The sequence below is a fragment of the Heloderma suspectum genome, chromosome 9 (assembly GCF_057233095.1).
Source record: "Heloderma suspectum isolate Gila_16-S chromosome 9, 16-S_ref, whole genome shotgun sequence".
Taxonomy (NCBI): Eukaryota; Metazoa; Chordata; class Lepidosauria; order Squamata; family Helodermatidae; genus Heloderma; species Heloderma suspectum.
The window spans coordinates 36,132,713-36,149,185 of NC_139466.1; the positions used below are offsets into that span (position 1 = coordinate 36,132,713).

The 16,473-nt window shown below is 45.9% G+C and overlaps 1 protein-coding gene across 1 annotated transcript in view; it reads left to right on the forward strand.

Annotated features, from left to right (window-relative positions):
• COL4A5 (collagen type IV alpha 5 chain) overlaps window positions 1–15,800 on the forward strand; it is a 186,331-nt gene extending 170,531 nt beyond the window's left edge. The window contains exons 43-51 of the mRNA XM_084814113.1: window positions 141–213; window positions 3,335–3,406; window positions 6,785–6,913; window positions 7,285–7,383; window positions 8,954–9,166; window positions 10,773–10,950; window positions 11,887–12,001; window positions 12,887–13,059; window positions 14,861–15,800. Coding sequence (XP_084670239.1) covers window positions 141–213; window positions 3,335–3,406; window positions 6,785–6,913; window positions 7,285–7,383; window positions 8,954–9,166; window positions 10,773–10,950; window positions 11,887–12,001; window positions 12,887–13,059; window positions 14,861–14,942 — 1,134 coding nt within the window. The 3' untranslated portion in view covers window positions 14,943–15,800. The remainder of the gene's footprint in view (window positions 1–140; window positions 214–3,334; window positions 3,407–6,784; window positions 6,914–7,284; window positions 7,384–8,953; window positions 9,167–10,772; window positions 10,951–11,886; window positions 12,002–12,886; window positions 13,060–14,860) is intronic.
• Window positions 15,801–16,473: the final 673 nt, after the last annotated feature.

Sequence of the window (16,473 nt, forward strand, 5' to 3'; positions counted from 1 at the left end):
AATCATTGTAAACCATCCAGAGAGCTTTGGCTATGGGGCAATATAGACATGTAAATTGTTGTTGTTGTTATTGTTATTTTATTTCCCTTTGGCACTTTTTGATGATAGGAATAATAATCACCATTATTCTGTTGTCTTAGGGTGATCCAGGCCATCCGGGTCTGAATGGCATGAAAGGGGATTCCGGTATTCCCGGCGTTCCAGGATTCTCAGGTATATATAAAAGGCAAAGCTGCAGAGTGGCTTTCCCGCTCACCATACACAGTGGTGCAGTTAGGGCTGGACTTTCAGGCTGAAGTCCTTGGGGATCCAGCAGCCCCCTGCCCCCCAAAGAACTACCCAGAGAGTAGCAGGTGATGAGGGCCTCAAGGTGGCAGAAGCCAACGCCATTTTATTCTGGTAGTCATGATGGTGCTTTGATTTAAGTGAACTTAAAATACAAAGGGTTGTATCCAATGTTAGTCCTACTTAGAATAGACCCATTGAAATGAATGAGATTTAAGTTAGTAATTACTAATTTAAGTTCCATTCATTTCAGTGGGTCTACTCTAAGTAGGACTAACATTGGATACAACCCAATGTTTTTTTAAATGTTCAAAGTATTTTATTTTTTAATCAGGGTTGGCAAACGTTCTAACATTGAAGGAACGTAGAAGCAATTGTAAAGAATGGACGGGCTGTTTGGGGGCACGGAGAGAAAAGTCAGCTGTGTGCTTCACAACAGAAGTAATACCCAAGGCTGTCTGAAGCCCTCCCCACATGAGACCATTAAGTCCTGGGTCTAAAATTACCTGGCTGTACCAATAATCATATGAAGGTGTGTTATACTGGCTCAGACCAGGGGTCCACCCTGCCCATTATCATCTGCTTTCCCCAAGAACTTGGAGATACCTTGTGAAACAGAAAGGTCTTCCCCAAGCACAGCTACCCAAGTTGCTTTAACAGAAGATTTTATGTATTTATCTTAAGGCAGAGACGAAATGGCAGTGGAGGGTGGTGCCTCCGATTCACTGGGACTGTGAATCCATTCTGGGTTTCAGTCAGAACTCTAAAGGAGCTACCCAAGGCACTGAACCCTTTCCCCAAAATAGGTTAACATGTTTGATAGATCCTGTAGAGTTTTGGCTAGTTCTGACTGAAGCCCAGAGTAGATTTAAAGCCCCACTGAAATCGGAGCCACCAGCTTCCACTGGGAAATGGTGCCCCAAATATGTAGTGGCATATTTGGGGCACCGTTTTGGCTATTTTAGGAGGGGGCACAAAACAGTTTGTCCATTTGTTTACCTTACCATGGGCCACATGAGCACACACACTCTCCGGCTGTTTCTGCAGCCCCTGCCGTTGCCAAAGTTGCTACCAAGGTATAGCAGCAAAAAAAAGCCGCAATTTTCCTTTGAAGCAAGAGCTTGTTGGGAAGCAGAATCGTGCATCTGGGAGTTTGCCAGGAGCACAACTTTGCTTCCAAACAAGGTGTGCTCCCTGCTTTTGCTACCATCGCTGCACCGGCAATTTCAGCGGCAAAATGGCGACAGGGAGGAGTGGGGCCCCCAGGGGAGGTGCCATTCTAGGATATGCAGAAATAGCCCACCCTTGCCATAGCAGCAGCAGCTTTCTTCCTCAATTCTTCTAGACTTTAAAAAGCTATTGTCTGTGAGCACAGCTGCATCAGGCTTCCTTTCCTATCCTCTCTGCTTTTTCTACAATTTTTAAAACTAAAGCTGCAGCAGTGGGAACAAGAACTGCCATCTTTTCCCTCCCCAAGCGTGCCTCAAGTCATAGGTATGGATGTATGAGAATTTCATTTTTGCTCGTAAAACATGCAAGAATGCTCTGAACGCGAGAATGTGTCTGCTGAAAATATTCATAAATTGTCAAGCACATGCTTGCGTTCGTCTCATTTCTGATTCCCAGTTTCATTTGTGCAAACTTCTTAATTTGTGCAAATTTCCTCTGTGGACTGAATCAGCCCTGCTTTAGTCTATGTGCAAATTTCGGGAGATTTGCACAAATCTCCTGTTAGATTGCTGCTCGATTTGCACAAGTTTCCCATTCAGACAGAGTGAGCAGGGATCAGGAACGGGAATTGGATGGGAGACAAGCAGGGACCCCATACACCCCAGAAATCATGCCCCAGTCTTGGGGATGTGAAATCACACCCTGAAACTGGGGTGAATCCTGAAACTGGACATCAATCTAGATACATATGCACTGTTTTTCCATTAAAGTATCCAAGGCAGTTTACGACAACTCCAATATAAAACAACAAAAACCCAGTAAAACAATAAAAACAACAAACCCATCAGTGCAAAATACAGTCTCCAAAATCATACAAAAAAAAATGTGAACAAGATAAAGGAGTAGACATCAACAGCATGTTAAAAAGCTTTGGAGAATAAAAGGGTCTTAGAGTGCAGATCCTATGCATGTTTAGACAGAAAAAAGTCCTACAATTCCCAGCATTCCCCAGCTAGCCATGCTGGCTGGGGAATGCTGGGAGTTATAGGACTTTGCTCTGTTTAAACATGCATAAGATTGCAACCCTTAACCAGTATCATTAAAAAAAAATGGTCTGAGCTGGTGCCTGCTGAACCTGCCAAGGGACGGAATCCTTTAACCAAGGCGCCCCCATTGAGAAGACCCTCCCCCTGGTTGACACCCTTTTTTGAAGGTTGGTGCTCCTGCAAAAGAACCTCCAAAACAGATCTTAAATTGTGAGCAGATTCAAAAAGGAGAAAGCGGTGCTTCAAGTTGCCAAGTCCCAAACTGTTTAGGCCAGGGGTGCACAACCCACAGACTGCAAGCCACCTCTGCCCCCAAGGCCTTAATTGTGGCCTCCTGACCTCCAGTCCACTGCTGCCAAATTCCCCCCACCCCACCAATTACAGATTGCTCTTTTCCTGATGCTGCTAGAAGCAAGGAAAGAGTAGTCTGTGTCAGAATGTCTGGGAAAGGCAGTCTGGGGCAATGGAGAAAGTGCGATGGTCTTTTTCTCCTCCACCCAGATCACACTCCTGCATCTATGCAAGGGGAAACGAGTAGCTCCTCTTGTCTGTGCACAGAGAGGAGCTGTGTGTGTGTAGCTCCCAGCCCCCCAGCCAGCATCCTATGCAGCCGTCAGGGCCAAAAAGGTTATGCACCTGGGTTTAGGGCTATAAAGGTGAAGGATGCTCAGCAACCTTATGCATTCAAAGTATGCCCTCTATAATTAAACTAAACAAACAGTTGTCTAGTACAGGAGTGAGAGGGCTGCTTCAGGTGCCACAGCTGCTGAGCCAGGGCCTGGATCTTTCATTTCCGCCATGTATATTAACTGTGTGGGTGTTTGGATTTTCAGGTATGAAGGGGCCCCTCGGACCTCCAGGACCAGTCGGCCTTGGAGGAGACCCTGGACCTCCTGGCTCCCCAGGTAGGTGTTGCATTCTGGGTGACCGACACCAAAATAGAAAAGAAAGTGGGGAGTTCTCTTGGCTGCTAGTGGTTATGACAGAGGTGCAGATATCTCCTTGCCGGCTCCAGGTTTTGGAGGGCCCTTGGGCCTCTTGGGCCTCCCCAGTGGGCCTCCTCCATCCTTCTCACCACCATTTTCACTACCTGTTATTGCTACTCATCCTTTTTCATTGCTGCCACTTGCTTGCTTGGTAGGCAGTGAGCAAGTAGGCAGGGCATCTATTGCTTCTCCTTCTCACCACCACCATTGTCTGGGCCAGAGTCAAGCAGGTCACAATGATGAAGAGGAGGAGCAAGTCAGGGAGCCCTTGTAGTGGGCCCTTGCTGGGGTATGGCCCCTTGGCAACTGCCCAACCATGCGTACCCTGAATTTGCCTGTTGAGTTTCTTCTGCTTTAAAGAGCCCTCATAGTGCAACAGCTGGGTCCTCAAAGACTCATCTCCACTATAATATTTCTAGAATAGCATTTTAAGAACTCATAGTTGGAGGGGATTTCTATGCCATGTAATCCAACCACCTGCTCAATGCAGGAAATCCGGACTAGACCAACAGTTGTTGGCTGTCCTGCCAAGTTTGAAGACTTCCATCTGAGAATAGCCACCACCCTCTACAGATGCTTCAAGACTGAGGGCTTTCAGCACTGCCAGTCAGAAGACATCAAGTAGCTATTCCAGCTTTTCTTCCTTCACGAATTTTCTGCAGTAAGAAAAAGAAGGGAAGAAGTGGTGGCAAACAGAGGAGGGTTAGAAATGGAAGACAGTGACACCTGGCCAATGACAACAACAACCTGGTAAAATTCCATGAATGACTTAGGATGATGGCGCCACAAAAGACTCATCTGGAAGCACTCTCTTGTCACTGGTTCCATTGTGGAATTGCTGTCCCCATCAAGAAATGTCTCCTGATGTTCAACCAAAACCTACCCTCCTGCAACTGAAGCCCATTCAATCTAGTCCTGCCCTCTGGGGCAGCACAGAACAAGTCTTTGAGGTCTTCTGTGTAAAAGCTCCTCTGGTATTTGAAGAGTGCTGTCTTGTGCCCCCCCCCCCCAGTCTTGTTTTGTGCTGACTGAACATACCCCGTTTCTTTGACTTTTCTTCATAGGATTTTCTGTGCAGAAAAGGGCAGCTGAAATGATCAAGAGGTTGGAGCCTCTCCCCTATAAGGGGAAGTTACAACAGCTGCGATAGTTTAGCTTGAAAAAAGGGAGGGTAAGGTGTACATGATAGAGGTGTACAAAATGATGCATGGTGTGGAGAATGTGGATAAGGAGACATTTTTCTTCCTCTCATAATACTAGAACCCAAAGGGGTCATCCCATGAAGCTGATTGGTGGGAGAATCAGGACAGATAAAAGGAAGGACTTCTTCTCACAGCACATGGTTAAGCTATGGAATTTGCTACCACAAGACATAGTGATGGCCACCAGCTTGGATGGTTTTAAAAGGGGGTTAGACAAATTCATGGAGGCTCAGATTCCAGTATCTGAGCTACCTCCAGTATCATAGGCAGTATGCCTATGTACACCAGTTGCTGGGGAACATGGACCGGAGGTTGCTGTTGCACTCATGTTCTGCTTGTAGGTTCCCAGTCAACAGCTGGTTGGCCACTGTGTGAGCAGAATGCTGGACTAGATGGACCCTTGGTCTGATCCAGCATGGCTCTTCTTCTGTTCTTATGCCCCTCACCATCTTTGTTGCCCTCCTCTGAACCCATTCCAATTTGTTTACATCGCTTCTTAGGGCCAAAACAGACATTACTTTAAAGATGTAGCCAGCAGTTACAGCTTTCTTTCATTTTTACTATAGAGTACGTTCACGAGGCTTTAACTCTTTGCCTTCTGCTATGGGCCTGATCCAGATTGGGAGCCCTAGTGCCTGCAACTTCTACTGCAAAATAGTGATACTTTATTTGCTTTATGGATCACTATTTTGCAATAGAAATTGCAGGTCCAGGGCCCCATAGCGGGGGGAAGGGCTAAAGATCCCCTCCCTTCCTCATGACTATGGTCCTGCTCCAGACTGGGGCTCCTGCGCCTACTCTAAAGTAAAAATGAAAGTGAGATGTAACTGCTAGCTATGTCTTTAAAGTAACGTCTGTTTTGGCCCTGAAAGTAATGATCTTGCAAACACCTTTTTCTGCAGCTCATTCACCTTTTGCTTGGGTTGGATGTATGTCTTACAGAGCCATTTTCAAAGTACAAATGTGCTCCCATCACTTCATCCACTGGTGTATGCTTTAACATTTAGTACACCTTAATGCTAAATATTCCCATGTGGTAGTCGCACGATTTATATGTGCAGTACTGCCAGGTAACCACAGCAATTTATTCCGAATACAGCCTGTTTGGGTTCTAGCTACAGCTGATGTAAAGGATTTGATCTGGTGAATTGCTCTATTTGTCCTTCCCACTTAACAAAATTACCTTGAACATCTGTGGAAAACATCCCACCTGGCAAAATGTGGCATAAGCTTTCTTTTGCTTTCTGATGTACCACCTCAGCTTGAGAAATGCAGAACCTTATAACATATTCCAGCCTTCCCCAAGGACCATGCTGGCTGGGAATGATGGGAGTTGTAGTCCAGCACATCTGGAAGGCAGCAGGTTGGGAAATGCTGACATTATCCAGACACTAATAATGTCCTTCCAGGACACTAGAAAGCATAGTCTGGAAACCACACGCTACAATATAAACTTTTCTCAAGCTAACCTGAGTCAACAAAGAGGGAAAAAATCTGTCAAGATAATGCAAAATCTTAAAATAATAAAGCCATGGGAGAAAAGGCAGATTTTGGAGCAGATCCAGGTCAGACTGAATTTCAGTGTCATTGAATCTAGTTTGAAGCAAAGATTTGGCTCTGCTGTTTGTTCTAAATGTCAAGTATTGTCATTTGCTGCTGCTGCTTCTTTTTCATTGCCAAAAACCAAAATCCTTCCACTGGGGACAGATTGATTGACTTGTCTGGTCCAAGAGATGTTCCTTAGAAAGTCTATGATCCTCCAGAAAAAAAAGGTCATAATTTGAATTATTGCTGGGATAGTGAGTGAGTGACTAAAATCTTTCTAAACCGCAGTGATCGTCCTTCTGGTCATGTACGACAGTGTGACCAATGAACTACAATAGAAAGATAAGCCTTTGGTCTGATCCAGCAGGAAGATTGCTGAGCCCTTGATTGAGCTAATCTATTTCCTTTTGGCGAGAGATGTGGCTTGGCAAATGTTTGCCCTGTTCTATATCTTTGATGCAGTCCCATTTAATGACTCATGAAGACCAGCTGGTTAAACTGTGCCATCTAGCATACTCTAATTTCACATACTCTTTTTATTTTGTCCTAGGCCCTCCAGGGATACCTGGCCAAGCTGGACAAACAATTGTGGTTAAAGGTGACCAAGGACCACCTGGTCCCCCAGGGCAGCCTGGAATTAAAGGTCTACCTGGACTGCCAGGTCCTCCAGGGTTGCAAGGTAAGCTCCTCATTGGGGTTGCAAGAAACTCAGGAAAAGTAGCCAGTTGCACGTCTAACCTTTGGCTAGTTCCCAGGATTAAAGAAACCATAATACCATGCGTTGGATCCAGATTTATGCTGGTTCAACTGCGCTGATGGAAGTGAACTTCCCCACCCTCTCCTTCCCATGGCAGCCCCTCCAGCCCTGTGAAAATGCAACAGAGAGAGTCAGGAGACCCGGATGAACTGTGGAGTGGGAGAAGGACTATCCATGAATGGATCCCTTCCTCTTGCAGAAGGCAGATCCTGCTTCCAACCCAATAACTGCCAAGAGCTCAGGCATGTTTGCAAGTATTCTGTTCTAATGTGTGTACGTGTATGCATATCTAGGTCCAATCGGTCTTCCTGGTGATACTGGACGAGATGGGCTTCCTGGGTTTGATGGTCCAGGAGGGCGTAAAGGGGAGAGAGGACTTCCAGGTCAACCAGGTATGGTAAGCACCCCATCCCTGTCATGGAGAATTTCAGGGGAAGGGTAGTATGCTGAAACACAGAGGCACATGATCATTTGGGCTGATGGAGAATGACTGGCTCTGGGTTATCCAGGGAGCTTCATGGCTGAGTGGGGAATCTGAGCCTGAACATAATAGATATGTTCATAGTGTCAACGTCACAGCGTGTTCTGCTGCCATCTGCAATTATTGTGCATATTAAAGGAGACACAGAGCAGTCACTCAGATTTTGTTTAGAACGAGGGTGGAAAACCTAAGTCCAGCATAGGGACTCTGTAAAAAAGAGGATTCCATCAAGACTAGTGTGTTTAGAACATGTGGCTGAGGGGAAGCTTATGTGTGCATGAACCAGAAGTAGGAAAATGAGGTTAATATATGAAGGAAAATGTTTAATCAAAGCACCCAACTTTAGAAGAGAAGGATCCTAAGACCAGGTGGATTTTGTAGCTAAAGTGCACAAGAAGACAAGATTTCTATTGGGGCCCGGGGAGCACTTCCACTTTCTTCCAAGTCAGGGAGAGAGTGTCTCTAATTTGTTGTTTTCAGAGAATGTATACCTCACCTTTCCACTGTCTCCACAGTGCTTGGGGTGACTTACAGTAGTTTTAAAACCCTAATAATAGAGTAACCCTAAAATGATAAAAAGCAGAGATGGATGCAAAGCAGATAAAAATCTAAAAGAAAGAACTCAGCCACTAGAAACCACAACCTGCCAGATGAAATTCTGGCCTAAATCATCATCATCATAAAAAAATTGTCTAGGGAGTGGAAAGCAGAGAGAGAGAGTGTGAGAGAGAGAAGAAGGAGTCAGAGTTCCAAGGTAGTGAGTTCCATAGTTTAGAGCAGGGGTGCTGAACCTCTTTCAGTCTGAGGGCCAAATTCAATTTTGTAGACACTCTCGGGGGCCACATTCCAGTGGTGGGCGGCCCCAAAAGCAAAAGGGGCAGGGCTATAAAAATACTAGCATATTGTGAAGCTCTCACTGCCAGTAACTAAGCCTTAGGAGACACATTTCAGCCATTTAGAGTGGAGACAAAAGCCAGAAAACCACCAAACCATCAGTGGTCAGGGGAAAGGGGATGTGGTCCTCTGCGGGGTGGGGTGAATCAGCATCCCAGTCAGGCTGGATTTAGCCCATAGGCCTGACGTTCCTCGCCCCTGGTTTAGAGCCAGCCACAGCAAAGGGCCCTGTCGTGCATCCCCACTATCATGACCTCCGCCACCATCAGGACATGAAGAAAGCCTCTCCAGCAGATCTCTGCATGGTCTGGTGTCCATGCCAAGAACTGGAACATGTGGCCAACACTGGCATTTTACGCCAAGATGTTTCACATTTTAACATCTGTTTGTTTATTTTTAAAAAATGTTTTAGCTTGTATAAACTGGATGTATGATTGCTGGTTGTTTGTTGTGGTATCAAGTGATGTGTCATGTATATCCCATTGCCTACGCATTGGTTCATTCCACAGAAGCCAGGCTTGCTTTTGTCTTGCTCAGCCTACCAAGATGGGCACTGATCTACTTTGTTGTTCACCCTGTACAAACAGGCATGCGGGGTTCGCAGGGCCCCCCTGGTCCAGATGGGTTGCAGGGCCCCCCCGGTCTACCTGGAACTGGTTCGGTTGCTCATGGATTCCTTATAACTCGCCACAGCCAGACAACAGACACACCATTCTGCCCGCAAGGAACCACTCGGATATATGATGGATTTTCTCTTCTCTATGTCCAGGGGAATGAGAGAGCCCATGGGCAGGACTTGGGTGAGGCATTGTTTTTACTGGGAGATATTTGTGGGCAAGGAAATGTAGAGAATTATTTGCATGAATTGTGTGTAATCACAATAATTCATACGTTCTTACTTCTGTCCTGCTCTTCTGCTTTTCATACCCAAAGCGGCGTATGATAATACTGTGGGAAGACAAGGGCAGCTGGGCCTTGTGTCTGCTCCACACTATGGCCAGACTGACCAGACGTAGACAGGGTCAGGGTGGACACAGCAGGTCATGGTAACCAGATACCTGGTATTCCTGCACCCCCTCAGCTTCTATATATGATGCAAAGGAGGCAAAGACAGAGGGTGCTGGAGCAGAGAAGCAGAGCAACTCTGAGAGAGGGAGAGAGAATGACAAGTCAGGAGAAGAGGCTCAAGGACAGTGTCAGTGCTAAAGGTAGGCATAGTTGGGCCTCTGCTGAGGGCCCACACCGCTGCAGGGGCCCGCTGTGCTCCTTCTCTTCAACACTGCAACCAGCTTCTTCACCTGCCACCTACAGGGGTGGGGTTTCACAAATACATAAACAAAGCCCAATAAAACCATTATTTTAAGAAGTCAAAATAACCAACAACAGTGATACAAACATCAGATACAGCTCAACCCTGAAAAAGCAAGCAGCAGCAAAAAAAACAACACCTTAAAAGCTTGCCAAAACTAAGTCATCTTTAGGTTTTGGCAGCAGTGCCGCTGACCTGGAATTGATATAGAGCTTTAAAAATGCATGAGGTGCCTTTATAACAAAACTCAGCCCCTATTAGGAAGGGATCTAATGATGTCACTTGACTGCGATGGCTAAACCCTGTTCTAAAGTGTGTGTGCGCGCGCGCACACACACACACACACACTCACACTCCTATGTCATTTACGCAAGGCCACAAGTCCCCAAACTAAAAAAAGGATAGGTGTTCGGGGAGAGTGGTCTGGCTGTGGCTTGCAGACTGTGATTGTCTTTGCTTTCACAACAGCCTTGACATGTAGGTCATTTTACACATGGGTAATGGGAGCAGAGATTTGCCCAGAACCACAAAATGAGTCTATGGCAGAGGAGGGGACTAGATGCCAGGGCAACTGTTTTTTTTGTTGAGGGCTGCATTCCCTCTTGGATATTCTGTTGGTGGCCACATGCCAGCAGTGAGTGGGGCCAAAGCCCAAAGTAGGTGGGTCACATCATTTCTCTTTCTCTCTCTGCCAGTATCTTTGCTGTCTCTTTCTGCCCGTCCTTTATGTCTTTCTACCTCTGCCACCCCCTTTTCTCTCTCCCTCCCCATGCAGCAGGCTGCCAGGAAAGGGATTGCTCTTGCCAGAGATCTGAAATGATCACATAGAGAGGGCTTTTGAAATTAGGCCAAGGGCCACATGAAGTTTGACCGAGGGTTGCATGTGGCCCTGGGACTGCAGGTTGCCCACCCCTGATCCAGGGTCTTCCTCCTCCAAGGTCAATTTGCAGTCCATTACCGCTCGGCCCATCACATTGTCTGGACTAGTCCTTGGGAAGAACCTCCTGCAGGGATCATGGAAGTTTTAGGGATTTTGTCAAGATCTTCTACCACTGTGAAAAGCCCCATCCATCTCAACTGTGTCTTCTGTTCGCTAGGCACTGCCGGCAGCTGTCTCCGCCGTTTCAGCACCATGCCTTTCATGTTTTGCAACATCAACAACGTCTGCAATTTTGCATCTAGAAACGACTATTCCTACTGGCTCTCCACTCCTGAGCCAATGCCAATGAGCATGGAGCCATTAACAGGGAAGAGCATCCAGCCCTTCATTAGCCGGTAAGAGCAAGAAGGTTGGATCTGAACAGAGAATGCATGTACTTCATAAATCCCTGCTCCCCCTGCCAGAATGGTAATCTAGATCAGGGATAGGGAGAAGGTAGATATCCAGATATGTTTTACTTCAACTCCCAGATGCCCCTACCAGCATGGTCAGTGGCCAGCAATGCTGGGAGTTGAAATCCAAAGCCTCCGGAGATCTACTTTCTGCCCAGCCCTGGTCTACATAACACGAAGACAGAAGGGCTTACAATAGGACAGTAGCTGCAAAAAGCCATAGAAAGCATTAATTATACATGAGACATTCTTGTAAGTGGGGTCAGCAGTGGAATGGATGGGCAGTAGATTCAAGACAACAAAAGAAAGTTCTTCACAGAACACATAATTCAGTTGCGGGGTTAGACTTGAAGACAAGTAGATAAATGCACAGAGGAAAGAGCTACAAAACTGCTATTAGCCAAAATGTTTATATGGCAACTCCATGTGAAGGCCAATCCACCTTTTATACCAGCACCTGTGGGTCAATAGTGAGACAGAGCTGTGTCTTTCAGGTCTTGCTTGTAGGCTTCCCAAAAGCATCTGGTTTGCCAGTGGGGTGAAACAGGATGCTGAACTAGATTGACATGTGAGGAAGGATTCAACGGTGTCTGTCCGATAGTGCTATTGATGCTGCACTAGCAGAAACCAATGCTTGTGCAACATCGATAGTGCTTGCTAGCACTGTTGACATTGTGCAAGCACTGGTTTCCTCTAGCACAGGAGTGATGAGCCTCTTCCAGCCCGAGGGCCAAATTCCAGATTTGGCCCCCAGGCTGGACACCATTGGATCCTTCCCTTGGTCTGATCCAGTAGGGCTCTTCTTAATTTTTTTTTTTTTATCTTTTCATACACTGTTTCCTTTCCCATCTTTTTTCTTCTTCTCTCTCGTCTTTTCAGCTGCACAGTCTGTGAAGCTCCTGCCATGGTGATAGCGGTTCACAGCCAGACCATTCAAATCCCATCGTGTCCACAAGGCTGGTTCTCGCTATGGATTGGTTACTCTTTCATGATGGTATGTGCCCTCACTGAAACCTTCTAGGATAACGTTCCAGACAACCGTGAGTCCCTCTGTGCCTCTGCATTTTCCTCCTGAAAGGAGTGATGTAGGCGAGAGAGATGCCATAAGAAAGATTCGAGGGCTGGGGAGAGGAAAGTAATAGATGGTGCCAGGGACAAAGACTGCCATGCTTAACAGCAATGGAAACCAAAGGTCTAATCCAGCCTTCCCCAGCCTAGTGCCCTCCAGATTTCTTGGACTGCAATCCTCATCATTCCCATGCCGGCTGAGGGATTATGGGAGTTTTAGTCCAACACAGGAAGCTGCCTTATACTGAGTCACACACCTTTGGTCCATCTAGCCCAGTATTGTCAACACTGACTGGCAGCGGCTCCCCAGAGTTTCAGGCAGGTTTCCTTCCTAGCCCTACCTGGAGATGGCAGGGATCGAATTTGGGACCTTCTGCATATAAGGCAGGTGCTCTACCACTGAGCCACAGCCTCTCCCAACACATCTGGAGGGCCCCAGGTTAGGGAAGGCTGTGTTAGAGAACAAGACAGAGAAGGGCTTGCATGCTTTTGGCCATTCCCAGTCTTCATCCTCCATGTTCAGAGGCCGTCTTGCCACTTGATGCCAGCCTCTGCAGAGCAGTAGCCCAAGAAGGCTGTGGTCGCCTCATCTCCTGCTTGTGGGCTTCCTGGTGGCATCTGGTTTGCCCGCTGTGGGGATGCTGGACTAGATAGACTGTCTCGCAGCTCTAGAGTGTTCTGCATAGCAATTCTGTTGTCTCTCCCGAGCGGAAGTGCTTTTGATCCGTCATGTGCCCGGATACTCTCAGTGGATGCCGCTTGAATCCAATGCAGTTGACCTCGCTATCTGTCTGTGTGTGTTTCATCTTAGCACACCAGTGCTGGCGCAGAGGGATCCGGACAAGCATTGGCTTCCCCTGGTTCCTGCCTTGAAGAATTCCGCTCCGCTCCCTTCATTGAGTGTCATGGCCGAGGAACTTGCAACTATTATGCTAATTCATACAGCTTCTGGCTGGCAACTGTGGAAATGGCAGAAATGTTTAGGTAACTGCCTCTTATTTATTTAATGTATTTATTAATTCATTATTTAATGTATTTGTTTTATTATTGAATAGATTGATTTATTAATGTAATATAATACTGGACTAGCTGTTCTGACTCATTCCCTTGGGGAATGTGCATACACATACACTGTCTAAAGCTGCCAAGATCAGACTGCCCCTATATAAATCTATGACCATACTTGAAATACTGTGTACCGTTCTGATCACCACACCTAAAAAAAAGTTATAGTAGAGCTGGAAAAAGTGCAAAAAAAGGCAACTAAAATGATCAAGGGGCTGGAGCATCTCCCCTATGAGAGAAGGTTACAACAGCTGGGACTGTGTAGCTTGGAAAAAAGGAGGGTAAGGGGAGACATGATAGAGTTCTACAAAATTATGCATGTTGTGGAGAATATGGATAGGGAGACATTTTTCTCCCTCTCTCAAAATACTAGAACCCGGGGTCATCCCATGAAGCTGATTGGTGGGAGATTCAGGACAGGTAAAAGGAAGGACTTCTTCACACAGTGCAGAGTTAAACTATGGAATTTGCTACCACAAGATGTAGTGATGGCCACCAACTTGGATGGCTTTAAAAGGGGGTTAGACAAATTCCTGGAGGAGGAGGCTGTCAATGGCTGCTAGTCTTTATGGCTATGTGCTCCCTCCAGTACCAGAGGCAGTAAGCCTATGTACACCAGTTGCTGGGGAACATGGGTGGGAGGGTGCTGTTGAGCTCATGCCCTGCTTGTGGGTTCTTGGTCGACAGCTGGTTGGCCACAGTGTGAACAGAATGCTGGATTACATGGACCCTTGGTCTGATATAGCAGCACTCTTCTGATGTTCTTATGTTATCCATTCACGCTCTCACACAAGAACACCCCACTCATCCATTCATTTTCTTACACTAGGGGTTGGGAACCTCAGACCCAGAGCATCAATCCATCCCTCCAGGGTTTCCCAGATGGCCATACCCCTTTTCCCGCAACCACCAATTGTCCGGCAGTTTTCTGGCTTTTATGCAGTTTCCCCCCGTTCTAAAAGGTTGAAATGCCTCTGCTAAGGCTTAGTTTCAGGCAGAAAGAGCTTTAAGCTACAATAGGCTAGCATATGGGGAGGCTTCACACCCTTTGCCCTCGGCCTCACCCACCACTGGAATGCGACCCCCAGGAGTTTCTCCAAAATCAAATATAGCCCTCCGGATAGAAGAGGTTCCCCATGTCTGTCGTATACACATATGTACCATGGCAAATTTTGTTTTGGGGGAAACCTCCCACTCTCTCCAGTGGGAGGGTTTTTTTCTCAGTGAAGATAGTGCACTGGTGGGTTGATCTGGATTGGGACCCTGGCATGGTTGGTAGGGGAGGCTGTGACCATTTGCCCTCTGCTAAAGACCCTGTCCATATTGGGGAGGGGGGGATATTTTAATGGATCCTTTTTTTGGCAATGCAAATTGCATCTGCTGTGGGCTGGATATGGATGCAGGCTGCACAGGCTTAAAGGCCCCCTACACCACTACCACCACACGTGCACGCGCGCACACGCACACACACACACACAGAGCAGGGCCCCTATCTGTATCCGGAGCCCAGCACCTGAAATGTGCTGCTTTTCCATTCTGGCTGGGGAGGAAAAGAAGCCCTTCCTTCCACAGCCAGCATGGAAGCTGAGATGGGGGCAGGAGGAGCCTAGGAGAAGAGTCCTGTGTACCAGACAGCTACATCCAGCCTGCAGGCCAGAGATCCCCCAACCCTGTGTTAAACCCACTAACTGTGTGTCCTCTTTGCATTTCTGTTAACCAGTAAACCTCAGTCAGAGACCCTCAAGGCTGGAGACCTGAGGACACGTATTAGTCGATGCCAAGTATGTATGAAGAGGACGTAATGGCTCGGAGACGTTTGTTGAACAACTGAGAAATCTTTTGGTGCACTGTCCTTCAGCTATACAATGGTGCTATTGTGCAAAAGGAAAAAAAAAGGACTTTAAAGAAGAGAAAATCCAAACAATGCAAATTCCGGTGTACCTCTCCCCCAGTGCCATCTCAAAGGCGGTCTTCTGGTGCATTTTTGTTATTTTTATTTTTCGATCAAGGGAACTGACCTCTTGACAGATATTGAAGACGCTCGAGGGTCACTAAGGATCGGAAGGCGAAGTTGCCACTTCTCCCTCACAGGTTTGAGAGGGCGCTGTGAAAGAATTGCCCACGACAAAAGAAGAACCACAATGCACTCTGATGGTTCAAATGAGGAGAGAATATACAGTTCTGAAAAGCCCAACGCCATGGTGCTACTAACCCTACTGTATCCCAGGTTTTTAATATGAAATGTTTAAGCTTATTTTTTTCCTTTGTAAGTAATGAAATGTGTATATTGTGTAAACACATTTTTTTAGTTTTTAACTTCTCAATCATTTAGACACAAACCAGCCTTAAATCACCAACTTCATAAAAAGAAACCAAACAACCCTATATATAAATAAATATATATATAAATATATATATTAAAAAGCTGAAAATTACCCACTTAAAGCAGGAAGCAATATTGTAGAGCCAATAAGAGGCAAGGAGAGGTCTCTGTTTCTCTGGCAACAAACTACTACTGAGTTTTTAAAGTTTATTTTCTTCCCTGAGTTCTGGTCACATTTTATTTGGAACGTGTATAATAACACTGTAGCCATATTTTTTGGGAAGGGCTGTTAATGTCTATATTGTATGCCACTCTCTTGATGATTTTATTTGTCCTTAAAACAAAAAAAAGAAGAAAACATTTTAAAGGGTTTTATTTTTGCATATTCTGTGAAATATTTGAAATGCTCAGCCATATCCTATATTCTTCTATAAGAAAGACAAAAAGTCATATCCACTCATATAGAAATAAGTTATGTTGGTTCAGCTAACTACCCCATGGAAAATATGCAGGTGACACAAATGTTATGAGTATTATTCATAAACACACACACACACACACACACACACACTCCCCCCCCCCAGAAATGATCTCTAATATTTTATCCAGAATAACTGTACACTTTGAAAATCCGTTTGACTGAAATAAAGTGAAAACTGGTAAAAACATACCTTTTTATACCTGCATGTGAGTTATTCAGGGCATCCCTTTATGTTGTGGATTAACTCTTTTTCTCATGATGGTGTATATATATCACATGTCTTGTATCGTGTCTCACATGGTGACTGAAGGGAACATTTTGTACATGTATGCAAGGTGCGATTGAGTAAATCCATGTTTCCCCAGGACCAGGCTCCTTGAATTTTGGGTAAGTAAGCAAGGTTCTGGTTTTCATTTACAAGGAGAGCGGTTTCCCTTTTTAATGAAAAAAGTCCTTTCTTGGTTTTCCACCCCAGTGTTCAAGCACAGTGGGCAAGGGGCAGGCTAGATGGCCTTTCAAGGATCCAAGA